This window comes from Octopus bimaculoides, chromosome 9, assembly GCF_046866305.1.
Source record: "Octopus bimaculoides isolate indiv1 chromosome 9, ASM4686630v1, whole genome shotgun sequence".
NCBI lineage: Eukaryota > Metazoa > Mollusca > Cephalopoda > Octopoda > Octopodidae > Octopus > Octopus bimaculoides.
In genome coordinates, this window is record NC_142936.1 from 95,239,995 (window position 1) to 95,254,863 (window position 14,869).

Here is a 14,869-nt window from a genome sequence, read left to right on the forward strand (position 1 = left end):
TTTTAATCTTCATAATTTTCTTTTATTCATGTGATATTTTCGTATGTATGTTTTGTGACTTTTTAAGCCTTTTATTCAGTAAAGAAAATAGTGCTCAATATCCATTACAGAATTTCCAAGAGTGATGGGAAGAAGGGAAGATGATAGGAATGTATCTCCCAAAGGGTGGTCTGATCTGAATGCTTGTAAAGCAGTCGGTCCCTCTAAAGATTGTCAAAGTGTCATGTGATGAGTTTAATTCGAGGGACGAATTAAGTTTACTAGTAAGACCGAGTTGAATTTTTGACGTTTTGACGTAGATAACCAGAACAATTTTCTCAAAATAGCAAGTCTTACGTTCATAAATGTTCGCCATTCCTCTGCCTAGGATTCTTACTTTTGCTATAGTCCCAGAAAGAATGAAAGGCATATTTGAGCTCTGCCAGGTTTGAGCTCCAAACACAGTGTTAAAACAAATACCGCAATGCATTTTATCCGATGCTCTAACACCGTTAAGAAGGGAAAAGTGACTTTTAGATTTTATTCCGTTTGGCGTTTCTTGTTACAACGTTGTCTGTCGGTACTGCAGCGAATTCCTTCAAAGTTTCTGGAGATGATATCTGATGACGCTTTCTTTTTTCTGATGTGTCAATATACGAAATTTTTGTTGCAAAGTTCCTTCTGAGAAAACAGGCGCTACTTGGCTTAACAAAATCTATAAGAAAAATTTCTGATGTAGAATTTTCGAAGGAAACCGAAAATTAGACAATAGCTGTTTTCTACCTCGTATATCTGTCACCGTGAATGTAGAAATACATATATTAGGGACAATAATATTTCCGATTATGTTCGTTTGATTTGGATAAAGTACGTTAGATATGGAAATATGCAGGTACCAGAGGAATGAAGGACAGAGTCGACGTATGGAAGATGGTTTGTGACTAGAGATATTATTTCAATATTATAGAAAACTTGACACATCAGATATGTTGCTCTCAGCTCTGTATCGACAATCTGCGTCTGGTGATATCTCTAGCGTTAAGTCATTCAAAGTATAAAGACTTCTCGTTTTGCCTTGACTCATCCGACCCATAGACATCGATATTGATCGGGATGTGGACAGCTTTGAATTCGAACGTACCATGACATTTCTCTCGAGCACCACAATTACTATCCCCGTGAAACACGATACTAATGTGGCTATTCCTAGAATAATAGAAAATAGAATAAGCGAAATCATATATATCTTAATTAATAAATCAACAATATTTGAAAGTAGTGATGAAAATATATCGAGAAAATGACGCTCAGTTAGTGTGCGTGTGTGTATACACACATACACACACATATAAGCATGTAAACATACATACACATATACATACTACTTGACTAGAAAATTTGAATGTCTTCTAAGAACAAAAAGAAAACGCTGAGCTGTCTTGAACCTTACAAGGGTCTCATTAGATGTGTGTACATCACTTAAGCCACCCCCAAAAAACAAGTAGCCAATCCGTTCATATATACATCGAGTCTAGTCGCTTCAGGGAATGGAAGATACTAATTTGCATGCTATAAGTTTTTTCTACCACACACACACACACACACACACACACACACACACACACACACACACACACACACACACACACACACACACACACACACAGAAATATACATACACGCACACATCTACTTATATACATTCCATCTTTCCAAAGTCGATCATTACATTTATTATATATGCACAAAAGTTTTGCTTAAAAAGGTTACAGGCCAGCTTCATAAATTAATCAAATATTTATAACCTAAAATAATTCGTTAATTTTTCTTTTCTTACCGTTTTGTAAACAGTGCTGTACAGCGATAGACTGAAATAAGGTAACCTTGAAAGAAGTTAACAGTATGGAGGAGGGCCGTACAAAACACTTTATGAAATGTAGTTCAGTTCCTTTATCTTTCTGCAGAGGTAGTGCACGACTCGTACTTATATAATTCGCACCGAAAGGATGTAAAGAGCCGGAAAACATGCCGCTGTGCATTTTGTCCGACAAGTTAACGCTTCTGCCACACACGTACACGTGCGTGCAGGCACGTACACACACACACACACACACACACACACACACACACACACGCTCGCACACGGAATTCTGTCTTAAAAAAGCAAAGTTCAGGTAAAGGGGGAAATTAATAAATTCTCAGAAATGCAGTAAGTGATACGTTTTGAGGGAAGATTTATTTAAGTAAGATAATATGTATACCTGCCGCCACGAAACTAATCTCTGCATTCCCTGCCGACGTCATCAGCAAACCTGGAATTAAATAATCAGAAACAGCGGAGCTTTTGTACTTTGATGAATAAAGTGTTTATGAAATAATGAAAACTATAATAAACACATCCCTTAATAATTCTTTCAAAATTTGGCACAAAGCTAGCAATTTGGAGGGGAGGGTTGAGCGCTTCATTGGGACTTATTTTTCTCGACCCCTAAAGGATGAAAGGTAAAGTCGACCTCGGCGTAATTTGATCTCAGAATGTAAAGATGGAAGAAATGTCGCTCAGCATTTTGTCCGGCATGCTAACGATTTTGCCAGATCATCGGCTTCATATATTTTAATAATGATTTGTTATATAAGAACAAGATTAAAGATTTGTGGAGGGGAACGGGAAGAACAGTCGGTTATATTGAACCAATTACTTCAGAGGTATTTGTCGACCTTTGATGAAAGAAAACCAAAACTCACTTCAGTAAAATTTGAATTCAGAACGTAAGGAAAGGAGACAAGACATCGCTCGGTTCTGCTCGCGCTTTAATGGTTTCTGACAATCCATTCCATTTACAATAATTGTTTCTAGCATAACCATTAGTTTATCAATTTTGAACGGAGGGATTTTGCCGATAGCATTGACCTCAGTAATTAACTGACGCCGTCCTTTATGGATCAGGGAAGGATAAAAGATGAAATTGATTTGAAAGACTGAGAACTGGTAGAATCGTTAGTTCGCCGGACAAAATGTTTAGAGCCACTTCGTCCGTCTTTATATGATCTGAGTTCAAATTCCGCTGCCCTGGACTTTGCTTTTCATCCTTTCGGGGTTCAAATAAGCACTAGGGTCGGTGTAGTTGACTTACTACGTTCCCTGAAACTGCTGGCCATGTGCCGAAAGTTGGAACCTGTTTAGATATAAGAGCGGCAATTTTGAAGGGGTTTTGTCGATACCACCGGCCCCAGAAATTAACTGGGACTTTATTTTATTGACTCTCAAAAGAATGAAAGGAAAAGTTGGCCTCGGCGGGATTTGAAGTTAAGTGGACCTTATATTAAGGCTTTCTGATTTAGGCATAAGGTCAGCAATTTTAAGAAGAGATTTGTCGATGCGATCGATCCTGGTTCTAACGAGACTGATAGTTACAACAAAAACACCAATAAATCTTACAGATTCAATAAAGGAGTAATATATGATTTGTGATGTGTAACGTCAATGGAAGAAGAATCTTTAGCAGATATGGTCATGGTGCATATCAAATGCCACTACAGTGGGCTGCTGGCAGAATCGTTAGCACGTCGGACAAAATGCTTAGCGACATTTCGTCCGCTTTTGTATTATGAGTTCAAATTCCTCCGAGGTGGACTTGACCTTTCATTCTTTTGGAGTCGATAAAATAAGTACCAGTTATACACTGGGGGTTGAAGTAATCGGCTTACCCACTCCCCGAAATTATGGACCTTGTGCCAAAATTTGAAACCAATATTTGTACCACCACAACCACCACGACGATGATGATGATGATGATGATGATGATGATGATGATGATGATGATGATGATGATGATGATGATGGTAATCACCATAATCATCATCATCATCATCCTCATCGCCTGTAGTAATAGAAACAGCAGAAAATAAGAGTAAACTTCCATCCCACCCATTAACCACCACCAATAATATTAGGACATTAACAGAAGACTCAGCGGGTTCATAAGCCCAGATAGAAATAGCAGCCAAAATATCCTTTGAAGCATAATTTGCCGTTTTAAAAAGAAGGCTATTAGAGAATACATGATCGTGGTTTCCTTGTTCAAAGAAAGAAAAAAAAATTAGGCGAAAGAGTCACGGCAGAAAAAAAAAAAACTATCGATCATAGGTCTTCTTGATCAGCGTTGACCAGGAGAAAGCCTAAACGAGGAAAGCCACCACCACCACCACCACCACCACCACCACCACCACCTCAACAACCATCACAACTGACACCTCCACCACATCCACCACCATGACTAGGAAAGGCAATATTGTTCTAACTTAGAACACAAACACCAATAAATCTTACAAATTCAATAAAGACGAGGAAGGAAGGAGGGAAGGAAGGAAGGAAGGAAGGAAGGAAAGAAGGAAGAAAAGAAAACATGTTGAGAAACAAAACTGGAGAGGAAGAAAAGGGAAACAAAAGAGAAAGAGGAAAGAACGAGAGGGAGAGAGAAAGAAATAGTGAAAGAGAGGGAGGGAGAGGGAGAGAGAGAGAGAGAGAGAGAGAGAGAGAGAGAGATGTGGTAAGATAGATTGTGAGAGATACAGGAGAAATGGAGAGTGAAAAAGAGATAGAGAGAGAGAGAGAGAGAGAGAAAACTAGAGAGTGAGTGAGAGAGAGAGAGAGAAAACTAGAGAGTGAGAGAGAGAGAGAGAGAGAGAGAAACAAGAGAGTGAGTGAGAAAGAGAGACAGAGAGAGAGAGAGAGAGAGAGAAAACTAGAGAGTGAGAGAGAGAGAGAGAGAGAGAGAAACAAGAGAGTGAGTGAGAAAGAGAGACAGAGAGAGAGAGAGAGAGAGAGAAAACTAGAGAGTGAGAGAGAGAGAGAGAGAGAGTGCGCCAAAATCTATTCTTGATAGAGAAAGTAGGTAAAAAAATAAAAGAAAAACCAAAGTAATTCTATAGAAATGTCTTCCTTGTAGAATTTTGGCAAGAAATTTGATTGGAGAGGTTGTTTGAAACAGATATTGTTTTATTCTGGCATTGCTACGTTTGCCAATTAATAAACAAAGTTTGTGTTAATTATTCTATTCTTCATCGTTTGCGCTAACGCTCTTTCTCCCCCCCCCCTCTCTACCTTCTCTCTCTCTCCCATCTCTCTCTCTCCCATCTCTCTCTCTCCCATCTCTCTCTCTCTCTCTCTCTCTCTCTCTCTCTCTCTCTCTCTTTCACTTCATCCACTGTGACCTTATCGTTGTTGTAGCAACAGAGATCAGTGAACGCGATATAAAGGTCTGAAGACATTCTTAATAACAAAAGACGCTTGAATTGCTCTGTGGTAAAAGAAGTTCGTTGTATAACAATGTGGTTAATTTCCTGTTCGATTCCACTATGCGCAGCCTGGCTCATGTTTCATCCACTTTGGATTTGGGTTGACCAATACTTGATTAATATGCAATACATAAGCAACTTTGTGGAGGCACAATGGCCCAGTGGTTAGGGCAGCGGACTCGCGATCATAGGATCGCGGTTTCGATTCCCAGACCGGGCGTTGTGAGTGTTTATTGAGCGAAAACACCTCAAGCTGCACGAGGCTCAGGCAGGGGATGGTGGCAAACCCTGCTGTACTCTTTGACCACAACTTTCTCTCACTTTTACTTCCTGTTTCTCTTGTGCCTGTAATTCAAAGGACCAGCCTTGTCACACTCTGTGTCACGCTGAATAGCCCCGAGAACTACGTTAAGGGTACACGTGTCTGAGGTGTGCTCAGTCACTTGCACGTTAATTTCACAAGCAGGCTGTTCCGTTGATCGGATCAGCTGGAACTCTCGACGTCAAAAGCGACAGAGTGCCAACCAACCATAAGCAACTTTACGCTGCCTTTTCTGCAGGACCGGTATCAACTTAACACAGCTCTATATTTAAAAAGCAGCACATGTGCTAGGACACAACAACCTCCTAAGCAGACCGAGTGCAGATATGAGTAGCATATGGGAACTTGTATTAATGAAGGATAGGAAAATATTAGATTTATAAGGCCTAAAATTCACTCCATAATTGCCCACGGGCATATGGCGCGGGCTACTAACCCCAAGATTCCGAGTTCGATTCCAAGCAGTGACATGAATAATGATAATAATAACACCTTAGGAATGAGAACCCAGGTTCGAAATTTCCCCAAGACACCTGATGAAGGCTGGAGGGTATATCTTCTTAGCCCTAAAATGTGTGCCCCTTCTCTCCCTTCATCTTAGCCCTACAATATGTGCCCCTACTCCGCTGTTCTCCAATATGTGCCATCTTCTCCTAGCCCTAGAAAGTGCGCTTCCTTCTTTCAACCTCTCAATATGCGTCTTATTCTGCCAACCCTACAACATATAACCTCTCCCATAGACCCACAATGTGTATTTCCTTCTCTCAGCCCTAATATGCGAGCTCCTCCTTGTCCTCCGATGTGCGCGTTCTTCTTCCACCTCTACAATGTGAACCCTTTTTAACAATTTCAAGAATTATGATTAAGAAACACCCAATAAATCTATAACATTATTATCATGGAGTAAAGATTATTTGCCAACATAACATGGCAGTCCTGGTTTAGGACGAATGTTGCTGCAATTTAGCTCCAGGTGACATCGTCTTCAGTTGGCTATACGACACGATCTGTGTCCTTATAGTCCCTTGCTAGATTCCCTTGTTCGAAAATATAAGGACACAGATCGTGACGAATAGCCGGCTGGAGGCGATGTCTCCTGAGGCTAAATTACTGCAACATTAGTCCTAAACCAGGACTGCCATGTTATGTTGACAAATATTCTTTACTCCAAAGTACTGTGGCTGAATATCTCTCGTTGTGAGATTTACAATTAGTCATTTCCATTATTATCATGCTTGACACCGTAACTTTAGTGGAGGCGCAATGGTCCAGTGGTAAGGGCAGTGGACTCGCGGTCATAGGATCGCGGTTTCGATTCCCAGACGGGCGTTGTGAGTGTTTATTGAGCGAAAACACCTAAAGCTCCACGAGGCTCCGGCAGGGGATGGTGGCGAACCCTGCTGTACTCTTTCACCACAACTTTCTCTCACTCTTGCTTCCTGTTTCTGTTGTGCCTGTAATTCAATGGGTCAGCCTTGTCAGACTGTGTCACGCTGAATATCCCCGAGAACTACGTTAAGGGTACACGTGTCTGTGGAGTGCTCAGCCACTTGCACGTTAATTTCACGAGCAGGCTGTTCCGTTGATCGGATCAACTGGAGCACTCGACGTCGTAGGCGACGGAGTGCCAACAAAACAATATGTGTATATATATATATATATCAATATATATTTCTCTTATCCTCTGCAATAATAGTAACTTTGGTATATTCCTTTAAGCATAGCAATTACTTCTCATAAACCGATAGACTTAGAAGTTACACTAAGCTGTTATATTAACAGCAACATATACAAATATGTGTCCACTTGCACACACGAGTGTACGAAGAAATCCATTTCGACATACTGATGTATGCATCTATATATATATATATATATATATATATATATATATATATATATATATATATATATATATATATGTATGTATGTATGAATTTAGATAGTATACACGTGAGGAAAATAGATGAAATATACCAGCGTCTCTATGTATGTTTAGGTTGTGTTTGTGCGTACTTTTCTTCAATACAAGTATACATATGTTTGTATGTATGTATGTGTGTAGATATGTCTGTTTCTCTTTATCTCTTAACATAAAATACATAGATTTATATAATTAAGTTTGTGTACATATGTGTGTGCGTATACACACCCACACACACACCAACACACACGCACCAACACACACACACACACACACACACACACACACACACACACATCCGTTCCTGTGCGCATACAAATATTTATAAAATCAGTGAATTGAACCTTATATATGATTAATCTTTTGCAAAACCAATTTCATCGATAGGAAACATTTATAACTGAGTGTATAGTGAAGCCATGTTGTACACCTTTGTACATTTAGTGATGATATGTCGGCAGATATAGCGAAAAAGTTCAATGGAATCGACTCGCCATTTAGATGTCAAGATATTAATCAAACAATCTCTTCCATTTACCAAGTTTAGCTGTAGATTTAAAACACGTATTTGACCCAATGGACGTCACTCGAAGTCAAAGCAGCCAAGAAGTTGATGGGAAAAGTTAGAAACGATCGTCTGCTTGATGAATACCGCAGTATATGATTATAAATTGTGTTCTTTATGTCTTGTTTTTGTTTCCTATTTAATATTACAGTCGTCATTTCGATATGTAATCACGTTCTGATGGAACAGATTCAGATGTAAACTAGTTTAGAGCAAAAGAATAGATTTTTCACAATCTAACTTCTACGAGTTAACTTTTAAATTACGAAATATCGTCGCTGGTTAACTGGTTATATTTTAATCACGTCCATCTCGTGACCTTTATTGAAAATAATGTGAGACATCCCAAACGATAAACTTTGATACTATATTAGTAATAAAAGAGAGATACATTCTCTTCCATTTGCTAACACTTTTATTTCTTCTTTTCACCATTTCATCGTCACATCTCTTTTTACATCTGACACACAGGTCTTTCGGCTGTCAGCTACGTTAACAAGAATTATATATAAACATGGCTGTTTGGTTTACAAGCTCTTTTATCGACCACAAAGCTTCCGGTTTCAGTTCCACTGCGTGTGAGGCTAATCGATGACTTGTGAGTGAATTTAGTGAATGGAAACTGTATGGAAGCCCGTCATCTCAATTTTTTTCTTATTACTTGTTTTATCCATTAGACTGCGGTCATGCTGGGGCACCGGCTTGAAGAATTTTTAGTCGGATAAACCGACATCAGTACTTTGTTTTTAAGGATGAGACTTATTCTATCGATATCTTATGCCGAACCGGTAAGTTCCGAAAACGTAAGCACAGCAACACTGGTTGTAAAGCAGTGGTGGATGACAAACACACACGAAAATACACACATACTCTTATTATCTTTCTCAGACACTTGGTTAAATAAATGAATACATATTCCACTCTCAAACTTATTACTCCATCTATCTACCTATCTATCTATCTATCTATCTTTTTTCTGTCTGTCTGTTTGTCTGTCCCTCCGTGCATGTGTCTATACATCCATCCGTCCGTCTGTCCGACACCCACCTTTCAGCCTGTCTGCCCGTCTGTCTGTCTGTCTGTCTGCCCGTCCGTCTTCCCATTTGTCTGTCTGTCTGCCGTCTGTCCGTCCGTCCGTCTGTCTGCTCATCCGTCTGTCTGCCCGTCCATCCACCCCTCCGTATGTCTGTCTGCCCGTCCGTCTGTCTGTCTGCTCGTCTCTCCGTCCGTCCGTCTGTCTGTCCTTCCCTCTGTCCGTCCGTCTGTCTGTCCGCCTGTCTGTCCGTCTGTCCGTCCGTCTGTCCATCCGTCCGTCCGTCCACCCCTCTCTCTGTCTGTCTGCCCGTCTGTCTGCCCGTCTGTCTGCCCGTCTGTCTGCCCGTCTGTCTGCACGTCCGTCAGTTTGTCTGCCCGTCCGTCCGTCCCTCTGTCCGTCTGTCCCTCCCTCCGTCTGTCTGTCCGTCTGTTTGTCCGTCCGTCCGTCTGTTTGTCTGCCTGTCCGTCCCTCAGTCCGTCTGTCTGTCTGCCCATCTGTGTGCCCGTCCGTCCATCCGTCCGTCCGTCTGTCTGTCCGTCTGCTTGCCCGTACGTCCCTCCGTCCCTCTATCTGTCCCTCTATCTGTCCGCCTGCCTGTCTGCCCATCTGTCTGCCCGTCTGTCTGCCCGTCCTTCCCTCCGTCCGTCTGCCCGTCTGCTTGCCCGTACGTCCCTCCGTCCGTCTATCTGTCCCTCTATCTGTCCGCCTGCCTGTCTGCCCATCTGTCTGCCCGTCTGTCTGCCCGTCTGTCTGTCTATGCTGCAGCAGCATGTAGTCGATTACCATGACATTTCACGCAGCAATGTTCGTAGTGATCCGGTAATTCTACTTAAGTCGATGTATCTAAATTGTTTTGTCTTGTCATATAAAACACTCATTGATATTTCGGATAGATTTCTCACAAAAAGGCCAATGGATGTCTATTTTCCTTTAAATAACAATGGCCGAAACATATCTCCATCAACGTTGTTGAACTTTTCATTAAACATGTCGAGGATTTGAAGTAATATTGTCTTCTATCTTTAAGTGTTTCTTTATCAGAATATTATTAAAGGCGGTGAATTGGTAAAATCATTATATCATCGTTATTTGTTCCGGCTGAGTGTGTGTTGCTGACTACGTTTAAACCCTGTTGAGGTCGATTTTGACTATCGTGCTTTTTGGGGTCAATAAATAAAGTCTCACACAATGGAGGTGTGGTCTTCTCAGTTGTGGAATTCGTGGCGGCGCCGTCGTGATCGAAGGCGTGTATTGTACACTTTAAATGAGGGTCAGCCCAAAGCCTAGTGGTCAACGTGTTGCACTCACAATCGAAAAATCGTGGTTTCGATTCCGGAACCAGGCAGCATGTTGCATTCTTGAGCAAGACACTTCGTTTCACATTGCCGTATTCCACTCATCTGTACATGGGAAACAACCCTGTGACGGACTGACCTCTTGTTCAAAAGGGTTGTTGTGATCTAGGCCACTTATATGCCATGGGATCCGGGCAACCGGTCCTACGAGTCGTAGGACTCGAAACAGTGTTGTTCACGGGTTGTTGTGGTTGTTGCTGTTGTTGATGATAATGATGATGATGATGATGATGATGATGATGATGATGATGACGATGACGACGACGACGATGACGATGATGATTCCATCGGACGTTGCCGAATTTTAAGAGATAAGCTGTGAATGGGTGTATAGATGAAAGAGAAAGAGAGAGAAAGAAAGAGAGAGAGAGAGAAAGAGGGGGGATAGAGATGAGAAAGGGGGAGAGAGAGAGACAGACAGACAGAAAGCAAGGAGAGAGAGAGAAATTGAGAACAGGTCCCTATGGAAGAGGTACCTGGAGATTCTACCACCACCACCCGGCCAGGAATTGTGGGCGGAGAAGACGGATGGATAGTGAAGCAGGAATTATTATACTCCTGCTTTGTCAACGAGTATCACTTAACTGTATAAGTTATCGTACCTAGTTGAATCTAGTCTCAACGATACGTTACGACGCACCAATCTACAATCGTCACAAAGTTAATTAAACTTCTACAATTAAGGTAATGATAAACGTAGAGCTCAAAGGAAAGTAAAAAAGAAAGGAAAACAAAAATACCTCCAATAGGTGGCCCGATCAGTGAGCCAATTCCTGTGAAGAACATGAGTAACCCGTATCCAGCTGGTAACTGTTCCACTCCTAGCAAACGTACAACAATCGGTCCTTGGACGGATATATTAGCACCCGTATATAAACCCCAACAAACCGAAAACACAGCTTGACCCAAATATGTTTGTGCGAATGTTTTGAAAAACAGCGTACCAAATCCCAAAACCCCTGATGTACCAAAATATATCACAATGCTGTCAACATTAGAATCATTGGCAGTAATGCCACCCAACAGCCGTCCACAAATGCTGCCGATTCCGGCAATGGACATTAAAAATGCAGCTTCGTATTTAGAATTCCCTGTAGAGTTTGAATAATATGGTAAACCTTGAGCGATGAATGTGTAGGCAAGATTCCACCAAAGGATACTCATGATATAGAAATCAAAGGATAAATTCCGGAAAATGGAAGGTCTTTGTGGAATATGTTCTGCTGTTACGTATTGTTGTTTCTTGAAATGTCTTTTAGATTTAATTTCCAATTGATTTGGGGCAATAAGAAGTCCAAAGGCTGAGAAATGTAAGCATATGGCGGAAATTAGCATCAAACCTCCTTGAAGTTGATAGTAGTTGAAGATGCGTTGAATTGCTGGTGGGAAGACTACCATGGCTATACCAGCACCTGAAGTAGCAATACCAGCTGCAAAGTAGAGTCGTTTCTTGAAATAATAGCCGAGTCCAACAACATTCAGGGTATAGCAGAAACCATGGCCAATTCCTAAAAGAACAAAGAAAAAGTATAATTATTTGATAACTTACAACAGTTCCCGACATTGCGTGGCTTTATAAATGACTACAGAAAAAATCGCATGAATACCCTAAATTTATGTTCAATTATTTTAAAGTGAAGCGGACAATCTTCTAGTTGTTTTGGAACGTTAATCTGCTCAGAATTATTCCATATAAACCACCTAGAATGCGGTTCAAGCTGAGCTTCTTAAAAATAAAAACAAAATGGCTGTGGTACATCGTCGATTATGACGACGGGTGTTCCAGCAGACTCAATCAAAGGAACAGCCTTCTCGTAAAAATTCAAGTGCAGGTGGATGAGTACTCCACAGACAAAACGCACCCCTAATATAATTCTCAAAAAGATTCAGCGTGGCACAGTTTCTGACAAGGCCGACCTTCTGAACTACAAGTAGAACTAATTTAAAATAAAACAAAATAATAGAATATATATATATATATATATATATATATATATATATAGAGAGAGAGAGAGAGACAATTTTACAGAAATTTCTTTTTCATGTTTTTTTTACTAAAATAAAATCAATTTAAATGATATAATTTTACTAACTGATAATATTTTCCATTATTGCAGTTCTAAAGGTTATACAATACTTAGAGCTTACCTAAGAATATAGAAAGTACCAGAAAGAAAGGCACATTACCTGCTATATACACACGCGCGCACATGCGCATACACATACATTCATACATTCATACATATATGGTGACAGGTGATTGCACCATCTTCATAGATGATCGCTGCCTCTTTGTGCTTTCTCGCTGCCAGTGTCATTTTTAGCTTTCCGACCATGACCTCTCAGATGACCAGTCAGTACTTTGTGGAGATTGGCATGGTTTAAAACACAGGTGACGAACGAACGTTGTAACTTTTGCTGGATCGATCGGTCCCTTTGCGATCCATCCATCCATCCATCCATCCATCCATCCATCCATCCATCCATCCATCCATCTATCCATCCATCCATCTATCCATCCATCCATACATACATACATACATACATGCATGCTTGCATATACATAATATACATACATACGTGCAAACATACATGCATACATGCATTAATGTATATTTGTCTCTGTTAACTAGATCTCAAAGATGGAGCCTTCTATCTTTGTTGGAAACCAGCTCCGTCCTCAGTGGAAGATTTATAATAATTAAAAAATAGAATAGATATACATACGTGCAAACATACATACACACAACCGAAGAAAGATTGTAGACTGGACAAAGAACATGTACAACAACAGCTTCTCTATCTCCCCTGTCTCTAATGATGAAAGCTATAAGTACCTCGGAATCGAATGTTGCATACGTTGGTGCTGTGACTAAAGCCAGAATTACAAAAGAGTGTTTCTGTAGACTTGGAAATATGGAACACATGTACAGCGGTGGAATATTTTTGGTCATGTTTTTACGTGATCAGGTTTGTTCTGTAGATTACCAGCAATGTGGATGTCTGTAACAACCACTTAGTCTATTTTCTTCTAACCGTCTTTTATGACAATCCTTGCTGGTAATGTATAGGCTTCACTCAATCAAACTGTAACTGCTGTCAAGTTGTTTGGTGACCGAAGAATTTTGGGGACTCTGTGCTACGGCCAACTAGTTTTTCTACGTAGCTATTGTTGTTGTTGTTTTTGTCGTATCATCAGTTTTAACATTCACTCATACAACAAGACAATGGACAACAAAAACGCACAAATAATCTAATAACAACACATAAATTATAAAATTCCCGATGAAAACATGCTGGCTGCTAAAATGACAGCATCTACCGTCTGATAAAACATATTAACAGCTTTCATCTTCTTTCAAATTATAATTATCGGATACTTTCCGTGCATTATTTTTTTATTCTATAATAAGTCATTCCTTAACTCACTTTTGCCAATAATTGTGAAAGGTAAAGAATTTTCTGTCCCTATTGAGAAGAACCTGTGATTGGGGTGCGTCTCCTTATGTGTCAAATGAGCTAAATGCATAAACTATTTACATAAAAACGGAGACCAACTTACCAGCCACTACTCCGAATGTGATATATAGAATGTAAATATTTTTTATGAAAGCACTACTTAGTGTTCCAATAAATACCAATAAACCACCAAAGAATATTGTTGGTTGACAATGGAAGCGACTGATGACAAGACTGACCACTGGACCTAAAATTAAAAGAAAAAAAGAATATAGAATATGTGAAAACAGTACAAAGTAGGGATTATGGTTTGTATTTAGGTTTGAATTGTAATTAAATTGTTCCGCTATAATAAATCTTCGAGAATTATTACTTCAAAGGCGGCGAACCAGCAGAATCATTAGAACGGTGGGAGAAAAACGCCTTGCAGCATTGCTCTGGTCCTTTATATTAAGTTCAAATTCCCTCAAGATCGACTTTCTTTTCTATTCTAGACACAAGACCCGAAATTTATTTTGTGGGGTCGGTGAAAGGCAAAGTCGACTTCGGCGGAATTTGAACTAAGAAGGTAAAGACAGACCAAATACCGCTAAGCATTTCGCCCGGCGTGCTAACGATTCTTTTCTACTCTAGGCACAAGGCCCGAAATTTTGGGGAGGGGGCCAGTCAATTAGATCGATCCCAGTACGCAACTCGTACTTAATTCATTGAGCCCGAAAGAATGAAAGGCAAAATCGTGCTCGGCAGAATTTGAACTCAGAACGTAACGGAAGGATACAAAGCAAAGTCGACATCGTTATAATCTGAACTCAAAGGCAGACGAAATGCCGCTAAGCATTTTACCCGGCGCCGTAACGGTTCTGCCAGCTCGCCGCATTTTGGGTGGTACTTTAATTACAAGCCATTTCTATCTGAATGCTTTATTTCGAAA

The 14,869-nt window shown here is 40.3% G+C and overlaps 1 protein-coding gene across 1 annotated transcript in view; it reads right to left on the bottom strand.

Moving 5' to 3' along the window:
* The window catches only part of LOC106878691 (monocarboxylate transporter 13), a 34,382-nt gene continuing 19,513 nt past the window's right edge, over positions 1-14,869 (bottom strand). Inside the window, exons 3-6 of the mRNA XM_014927973.3 lie at positions 14,042-14,185; positions 11,220-11,987; positions 2,241-2,291; positions 1-1,185 (exon numbers count right to left, since the gene is read on the bottom strand). Of these exons, the coding sequence (XP_014783459.1) occupies positions 941-1,185; positions 2,241-2,291; positions 11,220-11,987; positions 14,042-14,185 (1,208 nt within the window). The 3' untranslated portion in view covers positions 1-940. The remainder of the gene's footprint in view (positions 1,186-2,240; positions 2,292-11,219; positions 11,988-14,041; positions 14,186-14,869) is intronic.